Genomic DNA, 18,222 nt, shown 5'->3' with positions numbered 1-18,222 from the left:
TGAGTACGTACATTTAGACACCTCAACTCATCTCTATTATAATAGTTGAATACTCTAACTTAAAAAATAATTATGTAGATACATCCAAAAAAATTTATGTTGCCCAACATCGTATGTTCATGAAATACATCAAAGACGAGTTGGAGTGATTACTTGCTCGTTCAGACCAAATTGAGGCATTTAGATATGCACTCGTAATATTGGAGTGTTTACTTACGCTTAAGTCAAATATAAATATCTATTTATGTATTATGTCAATTATCAAACATAACAATAATTTTGATAAATACCCAAAGTAGTGAAAGTTCAAGAAAATAATTAGAAAATTAATTCAAATGTTGTCCAAATGGTAGGTAAATAAATTTGGGCCTAAGAAGCAATAAAAAAGGAAAAATACATAATGAGGATAAGCCTTACACAGAAAATTGTATAGTTATTTCTCTTCTTCGGATAAGCCTTAAAACACAGAAAAATTCAAGAAGCTCCTAAGAAGGAGAGCTCCAATCTCCATTAGAGACCAAATTCGAACTCAAAATCGAATTTTAGCGAATACCCAAATGGCGATTTCATCGTCTTCATTGTCAGCAGCTCTTTTTCCAGTGTGTAATTCATCTTCCATTTCTGCTCAACCCAAGTTTTCTCTTCTGTCTTTGCCTTCAAATTCTGTTAAGTTACAGGTTTTCAACCAATCTCGAGTGTCAACAACTAAGGTTTTTGCTTCTCCTGAAGTCTTGGATGCCCAGAATGTTGAGGCTGATGTTGAGGTTTGTAAATTATTTGGGCTATTTTCAGTAGACTATACTGTGTGTTAACATAAAAAAAATGCTTTCTTTTTGCTGAATTGTTGTTGGGTATTCGTTATTTTGCTGAATTGTTGCTGGGTATTCCGTCTTTTTTACTGAATTGTTGCTGGGTATTCCTCATTTTGCTGAATTGATATTGAGTATATGTCATTTTGCTTTCTTTATAGGATATTCCAGCTGCTTCAACACTGAGTATTGGTGGTGACTCTGATAAGGTAAACTTTTTCTCTTCCAGTCCTTTTATTTTTTAATTACTAACTGTGGTGTCTGGACCAACTTGCCTGCACTTGGTACCTCCGGGAAGCACAGGTATCGGGTAACTCGGGTAACTCTGTCCACCAACAAAGGCAAATGTATTATAGAGCCAACTACTATGATGTTGAGTATAAATATAAATTTTGTAAAAGTTCACTAAGATTTCAACAATTAGTAGGTCTTAATCCATAACTTTTAAAATATTGTAGATTCGATGCCAAAACCCATAGAGTTCAAATCCTGAATCCACCTATATATACCAAGGCTTGGACAGATGGAAAAAGTCACCTAGTGTGTTTGCCTATCCCAAATTAGTTGAGTTTGCCTATACGAATCTTGTGTACACATTCACCACTATTAAGGTGGTGTGGAGAGGATTCATTGGAAGTAGACTATTTTAGTGAATCTATCTCAATCCGTAACCTTTATTGGCTTGGGACACTGCTGTGCTTTGTGAAGTTCACATAGGCAGTGTTTTTAGGGTGATGCTCGATGACTCGTGCTTCATTCTGAGATTTCTGCATTGCTTTATGTTATCTGCATTTTGTTTCTATCTAAGAGAATATAGTCGAGAGTTTGCCGATGTATTATGACTAAGAAGATTCCATTCTAACCGTTTATCTTTCATGTAGAAGTTTACACACTAGACAAGTGTTAGGAATCAACCATTTACAGTTTGTACAGTATTGGTGTCTGTAACTGATCACTTAAGCTTATTTTGTTTGTGTTGGTGTGTAATACATTTTTTTTAAAAATTTTATGCTGCAGCCTTAATTGAGATGGATACTTCTTTTTAGTTGGTAACAGTTATGAAACAGGATAGAAACTGTATGGTTGTCCATAGTTAATGGAATATTTGTTATTTGTTTTCTACTTTGTGACCTTAAAATGTATTAGAAATGATAACATTTTTTTGCTTAGTACTGACAAAAGCTAGCCTCATGGCTGGAGGAGAACATGGGGACATGAAAAAAAGAATAGTTGTGACATGCAGATTATCACATCAGAAAACTACTGTCTATACCACTTAGTGAAGTAAGGCTAAGATTCACTTGCAGTGAATTGGAAGTTTCTTATAGGGAAATTTGCAATGATATAATAATCTACTCAACAGCCAGACAACTTTTGATAAATGAGCATTCAAGTTCTTCACTGTTAGATTCCTCAAGTTGGTGATTGTGGAACCAATTGGTCTTCCTCCGTTACTGAAAGTCTTAAATAACCTTGTAGTGGATTGATTTATCTCTTAGCCATCTCCTCTGAGTATTGTATGCGTTGAATATTTTTCTCCTAAGAACTTCTGTTGATGCATCAAGAAGCAAAAGGACAGAAATTTGTCTAATGGATAAAGCATGTACGAGCTACATCTGATGCTTTTCGGACCTTTCACTACTGTATTGGGATGCTTCATTATTATAGTAACCAAGGCCATTAATATTACTACTAGTGTACAATCCTCTTCAAGGATAAATTTGAGTTGTATTCCTCTCTGGCTAGTATTACCATTGATCAGAAAATATTATTGGTTGAAATGTTAACTTCTATCAAGACTACCTACATAAAGGTTTGATTAAAGCAATTTTTTTGTTCACTTGTTTGCTTGATGGTAATTCTGTTCAGCTTATGAATTCTAAAAGAAAATCCTTGAAGCATTTCTAGAAGTCCATGTAATCTGAAAAAATATTAGAATTATAATGAAACTGGAAGGGTGGTGGGGTTACACAGGGGTATGTTGTTTTAATGAAACTGGAAAGGTCATTGCAGATTCCGCCTATAACTCTCACTTAGTTATGAATTTTAAGAACAGGCTTCCTCAATTTATAAGTTTTATCTTTGGGAGTCCTTGGAAAGCTGCAAAAATATTATTTCAAAATTAGCATGGACTTGGAAAGGTATTGTTTGATATGCAAGAGGTGTAAGCACCATGAGGTGTGAAGCAATCTCGGGCTTCTCCCTCTAACTCTTGGATACTTATTCAGTATGAGTTAAATCTATGAACTAAGCATCCAGTGGCTGTTCTAGTTCAGCATTAAGCTGGTAGTGGCTGTGTAGTATCAAATTTTACTAGCTCTAGTTAGTATAAAAACGTGGATATTTCTCTCTAATTATTGTTGGCATCATCTAACAATCTAAACATATTTACAGGCAGCTCCAAAGCAGAAGATTAGGATCAAATTGAGGTCATACTGGGTACCCCTAATAGAAGACTCTTGTAAGCAAATTATGGACGCTGCAAGAACGACAAATGCAAAAACCGTAGGTCCTGTACCACTGCCCACCAAAAAGAGAATTTACTGTGTCCTCAAATCTCCACATGTTCACAAAGATGCCAGGTTCCATTTCGAAATAAGAACTCATCAACGCCTTATTGACATTCTTTACCCGACTGCCCAAACTATCGACAAGTTAATGCTGCTTGACCTTCCTGCTGGTGTTGATGTGGAGGTCAAGCTCTGAGAAAATTGTTTCTCCTCCTTGTTTCACATCGTAACCTTGTCTATCTTTTGCTAGTTCGTTTATGGTTTTGGATTTTGTACTCATAGACACACAATCATTTCTTGGGGAAAATTAGGGTAAACAGATATTTTTTTCTGTGTAATGATTTGATTACTAAGCATCTTTTCAATCTCATATCATGTTTACCTTACATGTTCACAATTTTCTTTTCGATGATACATCGCTTATTGCTTGAGAATGCTGATGTCCGTTGATGTTGAGTACTTGTCTAAAAGTAGGAATAGTCTGAATAAGAGTTGCTAGTTCTGGTTTAGAATAGAAATCACTGGTGTTTTTCCTTTCCATTACTACTTTGATTTGCTTCACTTGAGGTGAGAGTCTTTCGGAAACAATCTCTCTACCTCCATGAGGCCTAGGTAAAGTTTACGTATACTTTATCCTCCCCAGACCCCACTCTATGGGATTTAACTGGGTGTGTTGTTGTTGCCATTGTTCTTTTGGTCTTATGCATTCCAAAAGAGACTTCCTTGACAATTGTTTGATAAGTTCACATACTTTTGTCTGATTGGTAAGTTTCCAAATTATCATAAGCTTAGAGTATTTTGGTAGAGATCTATGATTCGAGTATAGGAAGCATTTTATCCTAAAATAGGACTTACAACATGAATAACTTTACCTCCTGTTAGATGTGTGGCATAAAATTACCTTTGCCTTTAGAAGAAAATCTCGTTTTTTTCCTTGGCCTCTAATAAAGCTCCAGGTTGAGAGTAATTTGAGAGTATAGTCGAAGTTGATGGGTAAATTTGGATCGTTTTACTCTTAAAGAATTTAGACACGTGGAATTCACTGATTTCATGTTGAAGCTTTATGAATGACGATTTCATGTTAAAGCTTTATGAATGACAAGAATAAATACGAAACAATTTGCTAACGATAAATAGACAAATGATAAAAATTAAGCTATTTCCTCTCCTCCAGAAAAAGTGCTATAGCTATGTGATCATTTTTTTTTATTATATGCTAGATTCCAAAGGTCTTGTGGTCCACATTTCTCATATTGGTCTCAATAAATCAACATATATTAACAAAAAGTAATGCCAACTAGTTACTTCTGAATTTTTAAAGTTCATTTTTTTATTTATTGGGAAACATAAAGTATCTTGGGAAAAAGTTTTTGATAAACCCCACTCTGAATTATTAAATACCTAAACTCATCACATGAGAAGAATAGAAAAGTAAAGAATAATAATAATATGCTAAAATATTTTGTGTTATTTAATTAGTCATCATGGAAAGACACATAGTATGATTGTGGTAGTTCTTTATTTTTTCTCTAATCGTTGTAATATTTATATTGGGATTTGATTAAATTTAAATTAATTAAAAAAAATTATATTCAGATAAAACGTTACTCACAAATATGACTTAATAATTTCATATTTAAAATTTCATCAAATATATTATCGTTGTTATTATTTTAATTACTCATAACATGTTGCATAAGATCCATTAAAGTCAAAAAAAGTTCTCTTTAGGAAATTCTTTTAAATTTCTCTACTCAAAAATATTTAATTTAAGAAATCTCATTTATTCCACTACACTAAAAAAAATCATTATAAAAATAATTACACAAGTTTATTATTCCTTCATAGCCTTCTTTGCCATATCCCTTCCTAGCCGCCACATATTCTCCTCCCTCCATAAATTTTGCTTCAATGTCCACTAATTTACTTGGATCACCATTTCTTCTCAAAAATGTACTAACAACTTCTCCTTATAACAACAATAAACTCTCCATTTTCACTATTAAAGCTTGTTTACACTCTTCAAGAACCAAAACCCCTAATCCAAACAAGTCTCAAATTGATGATCATGTCTACAACTATACAAAATATTGCACACCCAATTTCCCTGACCATGTTTCTCAAACACCCATTTCAGAAAAAGAGCTAAAAAACACCAAAAATGGTGGAATTTTGGATGATTTTGAAAAAGAGGGTGTTCTTGATTTATGGTTTAAAATGCAGGATGAGGCTAGATTTGATGTTGAGCAAGAACCCATTTTGGAAAATTACTATAAAAATTCAATCTTGGTTCAAGATTGTATGGAAAGTGCTTTGGCATACCATTTGTCTTTGAAATTGAGCAATTCAAGTTTACCTAGTTATGCCCTTTTTGAGCTTTTCATGGGGGTGTTCATAGAGGATCAAGAATTGATTTTTGATGTTACAGATGATTTAAGAGCTGTTAAAGAAAGGGATCCTGCTTGTGTTAGTTATGTTCACTGTTTCTTGAATTTTAAAGGGTTTTTAGCATGTCAAGCACATAGGATAGCACATAGGTTATGGTCTAAAGGTAGAAAGATTGTATCTTTAGTTATACAAAATAGGGTGTGTGAAGTTTTTGCTGTTGATATTCATCCTGGTGCTAAAATTGGTAGTGGGATTTTGCTTGATCATGCTACTGGTGTTGTTATTGGTGAAACAGCTGTGATTGGTAATAATGTGTCAATTTTGCATAATGTGACATTAGGTGGTACTGGTAAAGTGTGTGGTGATAGGCATCCAAAGATTGGTGATGGTGTGTTGATTGGTGCTGGTACTTGTGTTCTTGGAAATGTGAGAATTGAAGATGGTGCTAAGATTGGTGCTGGTTCTGTTGTGTTAATGGAAGTGCCTGCAAGAACTACTGCTGTGGGGAATCCAGCTAGGTTGATTGGTGGTAAAGAAAATCCAATCAAACTTGATAAAATTCCAAGTTTGACAATGGACCATACTTCACATATGTCTGATTGGTCTGATTATGTAATTTAGACTATAAGTCCGTTCTGTACGGACTTAGAGATCAAATATAATATGTTTTTCGTTTCATTTCGTGTTACATAGTTGGGATACTTAAAAGAAACTTGAGTAGATATAGGATGCACTAGAGCTAAATTGCTCCAAATCTTGTCTTCTCACTGTGAGACCAGTTGGTTTTGTTTTTTCTATATCCATATGATTTATGATTTAGAAGTATTAATCGTATTATAAAAGCAAATTTTGGATCCGTGAAGTCTCAAGAAGGTAAGTTCTCCAACTTGTCCAATGGTTCTTTCTCCAAACACGATATACAAGTGGAAACTGTACTACGAGCAAGTTGGAATTTGTCATTGGAGAGACATCAATAATTGGTAGCAATGTGTAAATTTTGCATAATGTGACATTGGGTGGCACTGGAAAATTGTGTGGTGTTAGGCATCCAAAGATTTGATGATGGTGTGTTGTCATCTTCCTACATCGCATTGCAGTTTACACAGTTGGGATACTTTAAAGAAACTTGAATACATATAGGATACACCAGTGCTAAAAACTTTTCTTTAAGATATTTTCCATACTATTGGAGTTGTCGCTCCAAAACTTGTTCTTCTTGTGTGGAACTAGTTGGTGTTTTTTTCTCTACGTCCATATGGTCTAGTAATATTGATCAAATAATAAAAGTGATCTTGGTCCATGGAGCCTCGAGAAGCCGAGTACTCTGTTTGATCTTCTTCCAAATACGATATACAAGTGAGACCTACACTTCGAGCAAGACGAGGAGGTGCTACTAAAAGCATTTATAATCATGTAATAGAGGTATAAATTTGGAAAGCATTTGGTACTTTGGTAATAAAAAGATCAACTCTGTTCTTTGAAAAGTTGTTGAATTGCATCTCATATCTATAGCTCCATCATGTCCCAAACTTCACTTGTGTGAGCTCACTTATCATGTTGGTCTCAAACTTGAATAAAGAAGGTGGATCGCGGTAGATTGATAGTCAATACAAAACAAGTTGATTTACAATGAATACTCACAATATAGAATACATAAGGATGTGCTCACCAAGCAACATATTACATCTATTACTAATTACAAGTTTTAACGAAGTAACATGAAGAATGAAGATTCACATAATCAACCTCGACTTGCTCATGATATTTAGTTGTTCTTGTTGTAGTAATACCCATCATATCAAACATTACAAGTTACACATAAGTAATATTCATCTTTTCTCTAAGCAATATGCTTCTTTCAACAAAAAGAAGAAAAAAAATGGTTAGCCATTGACGGATCCAGGATCTTCACTAATTAAGGGAGTTTGAAAAATGAAAAATGTAGTGCCTAAAATTTAAACTTGAAAGATCTAGGTGAATTTCAAATCGCCTAAACCACTGAGTCAACCTCTAGTCATTTGTTTAAGAGATTCAAAATCTATATATATACACTAAAAATAATTTATATATACCATGTAATTTTTTGTTGAGGGTATTTAGGTAAACACCATCACCCCCTCCTAGATCTGCCCCTAACTTTAATTTTATCGTTACTCCGAAACTCAAAATAAGACACAATTAGAATTTAGTGAAGTGAACTTCAAGCTTTGGTTATTATTACTTGGTAATGATGCAAACTCGATAACTTTGCATATATACTAAACAAAGATACATCAACTCTTATTGGGCCTAGTATACAAAAGCCCAAACCAAATAAAAAGGCCTGTTTTACATCCGTCGGCCCAATCCCCCACAAATATTAAATCTAGGGTTAGGGTTTCAAAATTTTATGATAAATAAAGCTGCAACTATTGCAAATTCACTCAACCTCACTAGTTATTTTCTCTCTAGAAAGTTCTGTTAATTGGAGAATTTTATTTCTCTCTATCATAAGGTGAAATCCATGTTTATTTGTTTGTTTGTTATTTGATTAATTTAAATTTGTATTGCGTACTTAGGAGTATCTCCATCCATCATATTGATTTGATTAATTTAGATTTGTATCATGTTTCCTCTTTATCATGATCCATGTTGCGTAGGTCTAATAGCACTTCTTATCATGAGTTTTTTTAATTTCATTTATTTGGTTACGTCTCCCCTCGTATTACATTTATTTGATATTTACAATTTTATTGATTTGATTAATTTAAATTTGTGTCATGCTTTTTAGCATGGTCTGTGTTGCATTGGTCATGCCCCGTTGGTATTACATTTATTTGATACATGAGATTTATTGATTTGATTAATTTAAATTTGTATCGTGTCTAGTCGTCAGAGACTTTTAATTGAAGAAAGTAGTTGGGAAATGATGAGACTATATCGATATATCAGAGGGACAGTTTATCTGTGCTTTGCTGAATAAATTTTGCACGTCAGTCTGATCCCAATTACTTCTAAAACCAGTTAGATTAAAGTTTTATCGTTTGGTGTTTTATATATTTGCAAGACTTTTTGAAACTATTTATTATGTTAATAGTAGTTTGGAGGCTTGTTGAAAATAACAAGTATTTGATGAAGTAATTGAGATATGTGTATATTAGTAAAATTATTCGCGTTTTGTGCGGGAATTTAATATTACGGAATTTATAAAATAATATTTAAAATATATCGATCATTAAAATTAAAACACTATATTATTTTACAAATGAAAATTATTACATCTTATCATTTATCTTTAATAACATATCAGGAATCCTTGGTTTGACCTCCCGTAGTGGTCCTTGCTGATCTGTAACATAAATAATGGTGTCAGTAAATCACTCAGAATTATCGTTGTTTTAAAATGAAAGGAAATTCTTCTATTTATAAACAACAAAGGATAATATGAAGAAATGTTTATTGAGTCTTTATAGGAAAAGTTATAACTATTTGAAAAAGTTATAATCCTTCAGAAAGGTTACCATTTTTTATAAAAGTCACAATTTTTTATAAAAGTCGCAACACATCATTAAAGTTGCAATTTTTTATAAAAATCACAACTTTTCGTAAAAATCACAATTTTTCATAAAAGTTACAATTTTTCATAAAAGTCGCAACTCTTCATTAAAGTTGCAATTTTTCGTAAAAATCACAATTTTTCATAAAAGTCACAATTTTTCATAAATGTGCCAACTTTTTATGAAAGGGGAAGGCTAGTTTTAGAAATAAATAAATTAAAAGAAAATTCTAATTTGTGGTGGCGCCACGTAAGCGGGACTGATGTTCTCTTTTATATATATATATATATATATATATATATATATATATATTGTTACTTTAAAGTGATCTTAAGTAAATTTTACGAAGTGTATATATTAATTAATACTATGTAGAAAGAGAAATATTAAACAATATGACCCTATTTGACAAAATTATTTGTTGATGTGTTTGTTTGCGGGTGGATTTTGTTGTTTGAGGTTTGGGGTTCAATTTCAATCCCTAAACAAAGCATGTTTTTTGCAAGATATATCATACTTGTGCTTAAAATTGTGGTTAAGTAAAATTGAAGTCAAAAACAATTTAAAATTGGTCTAAATAAATGAGATATAATAACTTTTATATGTCCTTTTAACTTGTAATAAGAAGATTAATAGTCATTAAATATGAAATAAAGTTAATTTTAAATTTATTTCGAAATTATTATCTTTAAGGGGGAAAAAAGGAGTTATGAATCAAGAAGAATGGTTATTACGAGCACCTATTTTACCAAAAGGACTCACAAAAATTTATCAATGAGAATAAATAATTAATTTATCACATATCATGTAAAACTGTTGCTTTAAAGTTGAAATTAGGTGCGAGTAAACTTTTGACATTGATCTAATAAACCACATTCAATTGAAATATGAAACTTTATTAAATTGGTCCTAATTACACTTCGAACATCAATCTAATATACCATTTTCAAATCTTTTTGATGAAATTTCTCTCTCCGATACAAAAAGTGAATAAAGGGAATTCTTAAAGGCAGAATACTAGGTCGTTTTTTTTTTAGTAGTCGATGTACATGAACTTTGTATCCCCTTTTGCTTCAATGTTGTGAAGGATTTGATGTACAATCTACTTAATTATTATCTCCATTTCAACAAAAACTCCATCATTGTTTTCACACACGACAATAATATATTCAATATAATTTCATAAGTAGGTCTGAGGAGGGTAACATGGTCTCACCCTAGGGCGCACTGAACTAGGTGGGAGCAAGTTTGACGAAAAATTACACTATATAATCACAATGAATTATTTTTTATGAATATCTAGTAGATCAATATTGAATCTCTTTAACTTCTTTATGTGTTTACTTTTTCTAAACTCCTTAGTCAAATTTTTGGTTCTACCACTAGTCTTACTGCTATGCACCTTGTGAATGTAGAGAAGTTTTTCAAATTCTTCCTTCCAGAAGAAAGGTTTGAAGGAAAGAAGTTTTCGATGGACCCTCGATCGAAATAACTTATATAAAAAAAAAAAAAAATTATGAAAAGAAAATATTGCAAATACTATGATAACCAAAGTAAAAGGTAATAAACACACACAAAAAAAATTAAGTGCCAGACAATATGAATTATAGCTGCCTAGTAAAGATTATTTTTGCCAGCTGCTTCTAGCTAGTTTTAGTTTTTGGCAAGCATGAGGAGACAAAGCAGGTGATCATGTCTGTCTAATGTTTTTGTACAAATTTCATATTTTACACAAGTTTTGGCCTGCATGTTTATAAGTAGGGTTGAAATAGCACATGGTCACTGTGGACTTAAAGAATGAATCATTGCCCTTTTCCGAGTTTGAATACGAGATTGTAGAATAAACGCATTAGGATGTGTTCAAGATATATGTTTTCAAAGTGAAAATTACAAAAGTATACTACTTAAGATTTTAATTAACAAAATATCAATGTACTTCTATTTAATTACAAATATAATTTTTAAATTACATACATAATAAATTAATTAATTTTCGTTTTTAAGTTATTTATTTTTTCAGATTTTTCTCTCTCATGCTTTTTGATTAACGTGCATTTAATATGGAGTATAATTAGGGTATTAAATTTTTCCAATATTATCTCTTCTATTATAGTCCCATATCTATAGGTTTCATTTATTATTATTGGGATCATATTTATTTTCTTCCTTTTTTTATATAACTTTTTATGTTACCAATAAAGTTGATGTAGCCATAGGTGAGTTATAGTTTCTAGGAAATTTCCTTCAACTGTCAAACGTCTAAACTCTCCATATTCTTCATATTCAATGTTCAATGTTGGTATATATTACCAGAAAATCATTGTTGGATATTATGTTAATTTTGGAGTTTAACTACCTTTATTTGGTTCATTATGTTGGTTAATTTCTTGTGAGAATTTATTGTGAGTTTGATTTATAATAGAACATTTCAACAAAAATGTGTGTTTTTGGTATATAATATAACTATGTGTGAGATTGGTATATAATACCATCATGTCAGACACTGTATACCAAAATTTTTACATGTTTTAACGTAAGTAGTAGTTAAAAGATTCAATGTATGATGTGGGCATATAATACCAACATTTCATTCAAAACAGAATCATTTACCTTAAGTAGTGGTTTCATAATCAATGTTTCATGTAGGTATAAATTACCAGAATATCAGTCACTATATACACCAATGTTTACTATTATTTTTGTTTACACAACTATATATACCAATCGTGTATGTGTTGGGTATTTATAGTGCAACCATTATTTTAAACATTTTTATCATTATTATACATAATTTCTTACGTTAATGATGTCTAATATAAATCAAACTTTTCACTTGAACTAGCTTTAAGTGTATTCAATGTTTCAGACTGGTATATTATACCATAATATCATCTAGTATATACCCCTCATTTATTATCAATATTTGTGCCTATTTCATCACAAGTACACCAAATCGGTAGTGATAGCCATTATTTACATCCATTTTTCAGTACTACTCCAAAATTATATCAAAAAAATTATGTTAATGATGTGTATTAATTTTGGTTCCAAACAAAAAAAAAATAGTTACTCTAAGAAATGTTTTCAATTCAATTTTTATCAATATTTGTGTTATTTCACAATAAGCACACCAATTGTGCTACATTTTTTTTTGCATGTTACACTAGCATTCACTCATTAGTTACAACACAAATTTTTTGAACATGTTGCATTTATCTAAGTCACCTAGAACGCAACAATGTATGACAAACACGACAATACCAAGCATGTATGTCAAACATGAGAATATCAAAGATATATCAATTAAATCATCAATAATACAAATAAACTAATCAAGAGTAACCAAATTAGAGAAAAGTGCATTTATCAGTCTTAGAAAAATTCAGAATTGTTGGAAGAAAACATCAACAATAATAATTGAAATACAACAATGTTAATTATGATAAGCAAATTTGGGGCAAGTCTTTTTGTTATGCCCTAATGTACCACATTTACTACAAGTGACTTTACTCCTCTTGTATTTTCCTTCGTTGAATCCCTTCTTATGGTCATTTCTTGGTGGTCTGCCTAGTTATTTCCTTGTAATAACCCATATCGTTATGAATCTTCATTGGTGGAGATGGTCCAATCATGACATATTTTAGTTCTAAATGAAATATGGTTGTGTCCACACCTAATTGGGAAGCATTAGTAGTAATTAAGCCTCTATATTTTGTGTTTGCATCATATGTTACTCTTTCAATATCGTAATCAACATATCTACCTATCTTAGATCAAAACATATTCAAAGTCAATCTCATTAATCAGCCTGGTCAATTCAATGTATTAAAACAATATAGCCTGATTTAAAGAGTTCTCTCCAATAATTATTCAATATATGTACCACAAAATTCATAAATTACACTAAGTTATTTTGTGAGTTATCCAAATGATCTATCAAGCAGAATAAATATGAACACCATCATTATGTACCAAAAACGCCAATATGAAAAACACCAAAAATCAGAATCTAAGCAAACTGGCAGACCATTATGTTTAGTAAATAAAAACGATCAATTACACTAAATAACTTACCAATCTAAAATATTCTAACAAATACTCCCTCCGTCCCTTTTTAGTTGTCCACTTTAGAAATGACACACAGATTAAGACAACAATGATTAGCACAGTGAAGTTACAATTTTACCCTTATGACAACTTTTCACTTCAAAATTACAACCACTTATTTGAATTCAAGTGAAATAAATTGGAGGGAAACAACATACACTTTTACAATTTTCAAGAAGTGTAAATAAGGGTATAATAGGAAAAAATTTGTTGTCCTTTCTTGATTTGTCAAAATGGACAACTAAATAGGGACAACTAAAAAAGGAAATATGGACAAGTAAATAGGGACGGAGGGAGTAGAATTAATATGACGCCATCATTATGTACAAAAAACAACCAACTGAATGACACCAATTAAAAATTATTATTTTCACCCAATAACTTAACAACCCAAATTATCTATCAAAATATAATCAATATGCACATCGTCATTAACATTCTGAATGACATCTTAAAAACCAGAAATACACCACATTGTACGACCAACATGTTCAATATTTAAAAATGATCATTTAACCAATTTACTAACCATAAGCACTAAAACTGCTTTCTATTCTTAACCTACAAACCCTAGAAAACAAATCAAAGAAAAACTTTCCCCCCAAAAAAATAAACATCGAAATTGCTGAACAACAACAAAAAGACCATTAATTAAAAGATTCAAAATTACACCATTTTTAACGTCGTTTGTTAGATTGTAACAAAAAAAAAAACATATCCAACATAGTGTACTACAACATAACGATCATGATTTTTCACATAGAAAAATCACTTAAAAACAACAATCAAATATTGATTTATCCCTTTATGGTGAATTAGGATTGAATAATTGTTGGTATCCATGATTGAAGTGCGTCCAAAATGAGTAGTAATAAATTTTTATTTTTGTTAAGAAACCTTTTATTGTTAGGAGAGAATATATATATATAACCAATCTGAGCAAATCGTGGAAGGTGAAAAGTTTGAGAAAAAAAGGGGAACGGCTGGAGCACTAATTGGACGTGTTTTTTTTAATATATTTTTATTATTATTAAAACATAACTTTGAAAAAAAAAACTAATGCTATTTGGGTGAAGAAAAATTGTTGCTATATAGTCGTAATTATGGTACTTAATATGTATACTTAAGTTTTTTGCCCGTTTTCAAAATATTGCTATATATGTATGATTCATTTTTTACTTAATTGATACAAAATAGTCCCCCCCCCCCCCCCCCCCCCAAACCATGCTTTAAACTACAGGTATGTGTTAGTGGCGAATCACTTCAAGATATTACTAAATAATTATGATATGTTTTTGCTCAATTGGTCCAAAACACCTATGCTTTAATCTATAGACATGTAATTCAGTGATGACTGTATGAATTGCACTAAGATGTTCGAAATTTGTCATATATTTATAAAAATTAACTACTAGCCTGTATATATAATGAGTGTTTACTATATATATAATATAAATTTTCGAGATAAATATTTAATTTATTTGCCAGTTGCCTCTGTAGTTTTTGGTTTTGGCAAAACATGCATGGGAGACAAAGCTGGGTGTGTTTGCCTAATGTTTGTCGAATTCCCACTTGGTGCAAATTTCATGTTTAGCCATGCTTTGGCCTTCTTGTCTACAAGTAGGGTTGAAATAGTACAGAAAGACAGACGAGGCTTCGAGATTTAAAGTTTATGAATTTTTAAAATGATTGTAAGTTAATATTAAGCGAATTTATATACAAGTATTCACATGTCTAGGTAAGAATCGATCCCTTAGATCCACCTTTGAGTTACATGTTCATTCTTAAAAACGCTAATTTAAAGAATATATAATTGTCTTCTATATATGTAGTTTGCGTACTCATAATGAATCCGTACCTTGATTGAAAAAGAATCATAAATCTCTATTTTGAAAAAAAGAACATTTTTAGTAAAGCCTTAACACGTGAACCTACAGAAACAGAACGAGAATTTTCACTAAGAAAAATGTAACTCTTCTTTTATCATATTTTTCAAATTTGACATTAATTTGTTTCTAGGTGTGTACCTATTTCTTTAGCAATTTACTCCTATATATGAATTTGGTACTAGACCTCACAACCCTTAGAAGCATAGACTAGTCCAAGGCTTTCTTTTTATAGTTTAATGATTCATAATGGGTCCACATGACATTGAGAAAGTAAGGCACCAAATGAAAAATAAAAGCAAAAGAGAATTAGGAGTTATTTTTTCCGTTTTTCAGATGTTTGGTATTTGTATTGGAGCTTTAATTAATTCGAATTTATGCCAAGTAAAATTTATTTAACAGGAAATCACTCTTTATAAGGATTTTTTTCTATACTCATAATTCAAACTTCAAACGTCTGATTAATGGTGGATGAATCTTATCCATCCAACACAATTTTTGATACTGACTTGAAAGTTAGATATTAACCTATAAAAGACTCTATGAATATCAAGGACTATTTTTTATTTGAATTGTGTATAATTATGTTCAAATATATATAAATTATCCATATTCAAATAGAAAAAAGATAAACAATCTCAAGAATCATTCTCTCTTCATATCTAGAGACAATATCATAAAATTATTCAAATTAGTGTATTATGTTTTACTAAAAATAAATGGCACATGAGTGCTTTGATTTAAAGTTCAATATGAAAAAGGAGTTACTAGACACTAAAAACGGTATTTGGTATAATTAATTGGTATGGTACCTAGCATACTACAAAATATTGAAATCAAACTTCAAAATATCAAATTATATCAAATTTAAATTAATATGATAATGATATAATAATTTAAAAAAATTAAATATCGAAATTATACCACAATTATCAACATAGATGATGCTGTTGTAAATTATGATATTATACTTATTTTTTTAAAAAAAATAATCATGAAAGGCCTGCAAATTACTCCAAAGTCTTCTACATAAAAATAGGCATTGACTTGTAGGTTGACATTATTATTTATTTTTTACTTGAATAAGCAATAAACATGCATGGATGAAGAATAAAGTATGAAAATTCGATTACGATAAGTCGATAACTATCTGATTTTTTTTTTCTATATGAATTTAAATTTAATTTGGGCTCAATATAAATATTGAACACTGAATAAAAAATAAAATGAGAAATATTAATTAGCAAAAACACAAATGTGAAAAATGAACGCCTTACAAATATATTCTCCCACTTTGTTAAATAAATTATTCTCCCACTTTATTAAATGTGGTCCAGAAATATTGCGATTTTTTTTACATAAACTTTGATTATCTTTTGCTTAAGCAAATATACAAATAAAACTTTGTTTGTCTTTTTTTTTGTTTATTAGTTAGGAAAGGTTCGCTATTTTCCTAAAGATATGACTCATATGAGCACAAAGAATTTAAAATTGATGCTACTTATACCTTAAATTAGTAGTATAATAATAATTGAGTTTACAATTAAATATATTTAAAAAAATTAATTTATATAAACATGATATAAGTAAAAACTATAAACCAATAATCAATCTTTTAAATCCGTCCTTGACCCCTAGTTCAATTCTAATGAGGGTTGAATTGGATTATTTGAAACCCCGTAAAGAGATTCTAATCATTTATCGTCCGAGATCGATCACATTTATACAAAGCTTTGAACTTGACTAATTGAAACTTCGTGAGAAGATTCCAATTCTTTAAATTCGCCTACGACCAGTTACATGTGTATATATAGATAGCCAAACTTGTATTATTACATAAGATATGACCAATTTGTCTATATAGTAATGTAGAATGATAACATATATAAAGTACAAAGACAAACAGTTTTGATGGTGAGGGTGTTGAAATCTCTCCACTAATTAATCTCGTGTTCAACCTCAACCTCATCATAACAGAATTAGGTGCTAGGGGCAGAGGCAGACCCACATTCTCATTTGAGGGTGCACACCCGTTAACTTCAAAAAATGTTACGTATATATATGTATATATACCTTGAGATATAACATATATTTTATTAGGCGTCTTCAAGGCACTAAAGTTGAATGGGTGCACTGGTTTAAACGCTTTGCAAAGTTGTGTTCATGGTGTGAAGTAAAGTTTAAAGTCATCACTCCCCAAATCAATCTTTGCATAAGCGAATTATTTTATTCATATTTATATTTTAATAAAATTATCACAAAAATCGGTATTAGGAGACATGCTTTAGCTAAGGTGCATTAGTTTTTGATGGTGCACCCATCGTCTTCAAATCCTGAGTTCACCTCTGGCTAGGGGTGAATTTAGCAGGTTGGTTATAGATTCATGTGAATCAAGTAATTTTTTTTACTTAACCTATGTATATACATATATGTTGAAGAATATACATGTAAAACTGTAATCAACCCTCTAAATATGCTTCTAGCTTCTAATCCCACTTGACGAGGATTGAACACAATATCTTAGTGGAGAAATTTCAACCACCTCATCTCACACCGGTGAAAATTATTTGTCTTTATACTTTAAATATATCATTCTATATTTTATATATATATAGACAAGTTGGCCATATGTTATGTAATAAATAATAATATAGGTAGGCGCCCCCACCTAGTATTTCCACGATTTGCCACAACCAAATGTACATAAAAACAGACATATACGCACGTAATCTCATTCACGGACCGCTACCTCCATCTACTTGTCTTATTTATTTATTTCATTTTTTTCACTTTAAAATAGTTGATAAAAATTAAGTGTTAAAAAATTATATTTTTAAGTCTTATAAAAGAAAATTGTCTATCTCGTAAAATTGGGATAAAGTTATACATCTTACTTTTTTTCAGACTTTATTTGTAAAACTAAATTAAGTATGTTATTGAAAAATATTTTAAGGGGATATCACTAGAATAATTAATATCAATTTGA

At 30.7% G+C, this 18,222-nt stretch overlaps 2 protein-coding genes and 1 non-coding gene across 3 annotated transcripts; all 3 read left to right on the top strand.

Annotated features, from left to right (window-relative positions):
- Positions 1–404: 404 nt before the first annotated feature.
- Positions 405–3,689, top strand: LOC125821249 (30S ribosomal protein S10, chloroplastic). Its single transcript, XM_049500668.1, has 3 exons — positions 405–764; positions 971–1,018; positions 3,204–3,689. Exons 1-3 carry the CDS (start codon positions 558–560, stop codon positions 3,513–3,515), a joined length of 567 nt encoding a protein of 188 aa, XP_049356625.1. The 5' UTR covers positions 405–557; the 3' UTR covers positions 3,516–3,689.
- A 1,480-nt stretch (positions 3,690–5,169) lies between these two features.
- Positions 5,170–6,378, top strand: LOC125821232 (serine acetyltransferase 1, chloroplastic-like). The gene has a single exon (XM_049500651.1). The coding sequence runs from the start codon at positions 5,231–5,233 to the stop codon at positions 6,326–6,328; it is 1,098 nt and encodes a 365-aa protein (XP_049356608.1). The 5' UTR covers positions 5,170–5,230; the 3' UTR covers positions 6,329–6,378.
- Positions 6,379–8,604: 2,226 nt separating this feature from the next.
- On the top strand, positions 8,605–8,695 carry LOC125821355 (small nucleolar RNA Z122). Its single transcript, XR_007442588.1, has one exon. It is a non-coding gene; the product is annotated as a small nucleolar RNA Z122 (small nucleolar RNA).
- Positions 8,696–18,222: the final 9,527 nt, after the last annotated feature.

The sequence above is a fragment of the Solanum verrucosum genome, unplaced genomic scaffold (assembly GCF_900185275.1).
Source record: "Solanum verrucosum unplaced genomic scaffold, falcon-dt-bn FXZP01000222.1, whole genome shotgun sequence".
Taxonomy (NCBI): Eukaryota; Viridiplantae; Streptophyta; class Magnoliopsida; order Solanales; family Solanaceae; genus Solanum; species Solanum verrucosum.
This window is presented reverse-complemented; position numbering and strand designations above follow the sequence as displayed.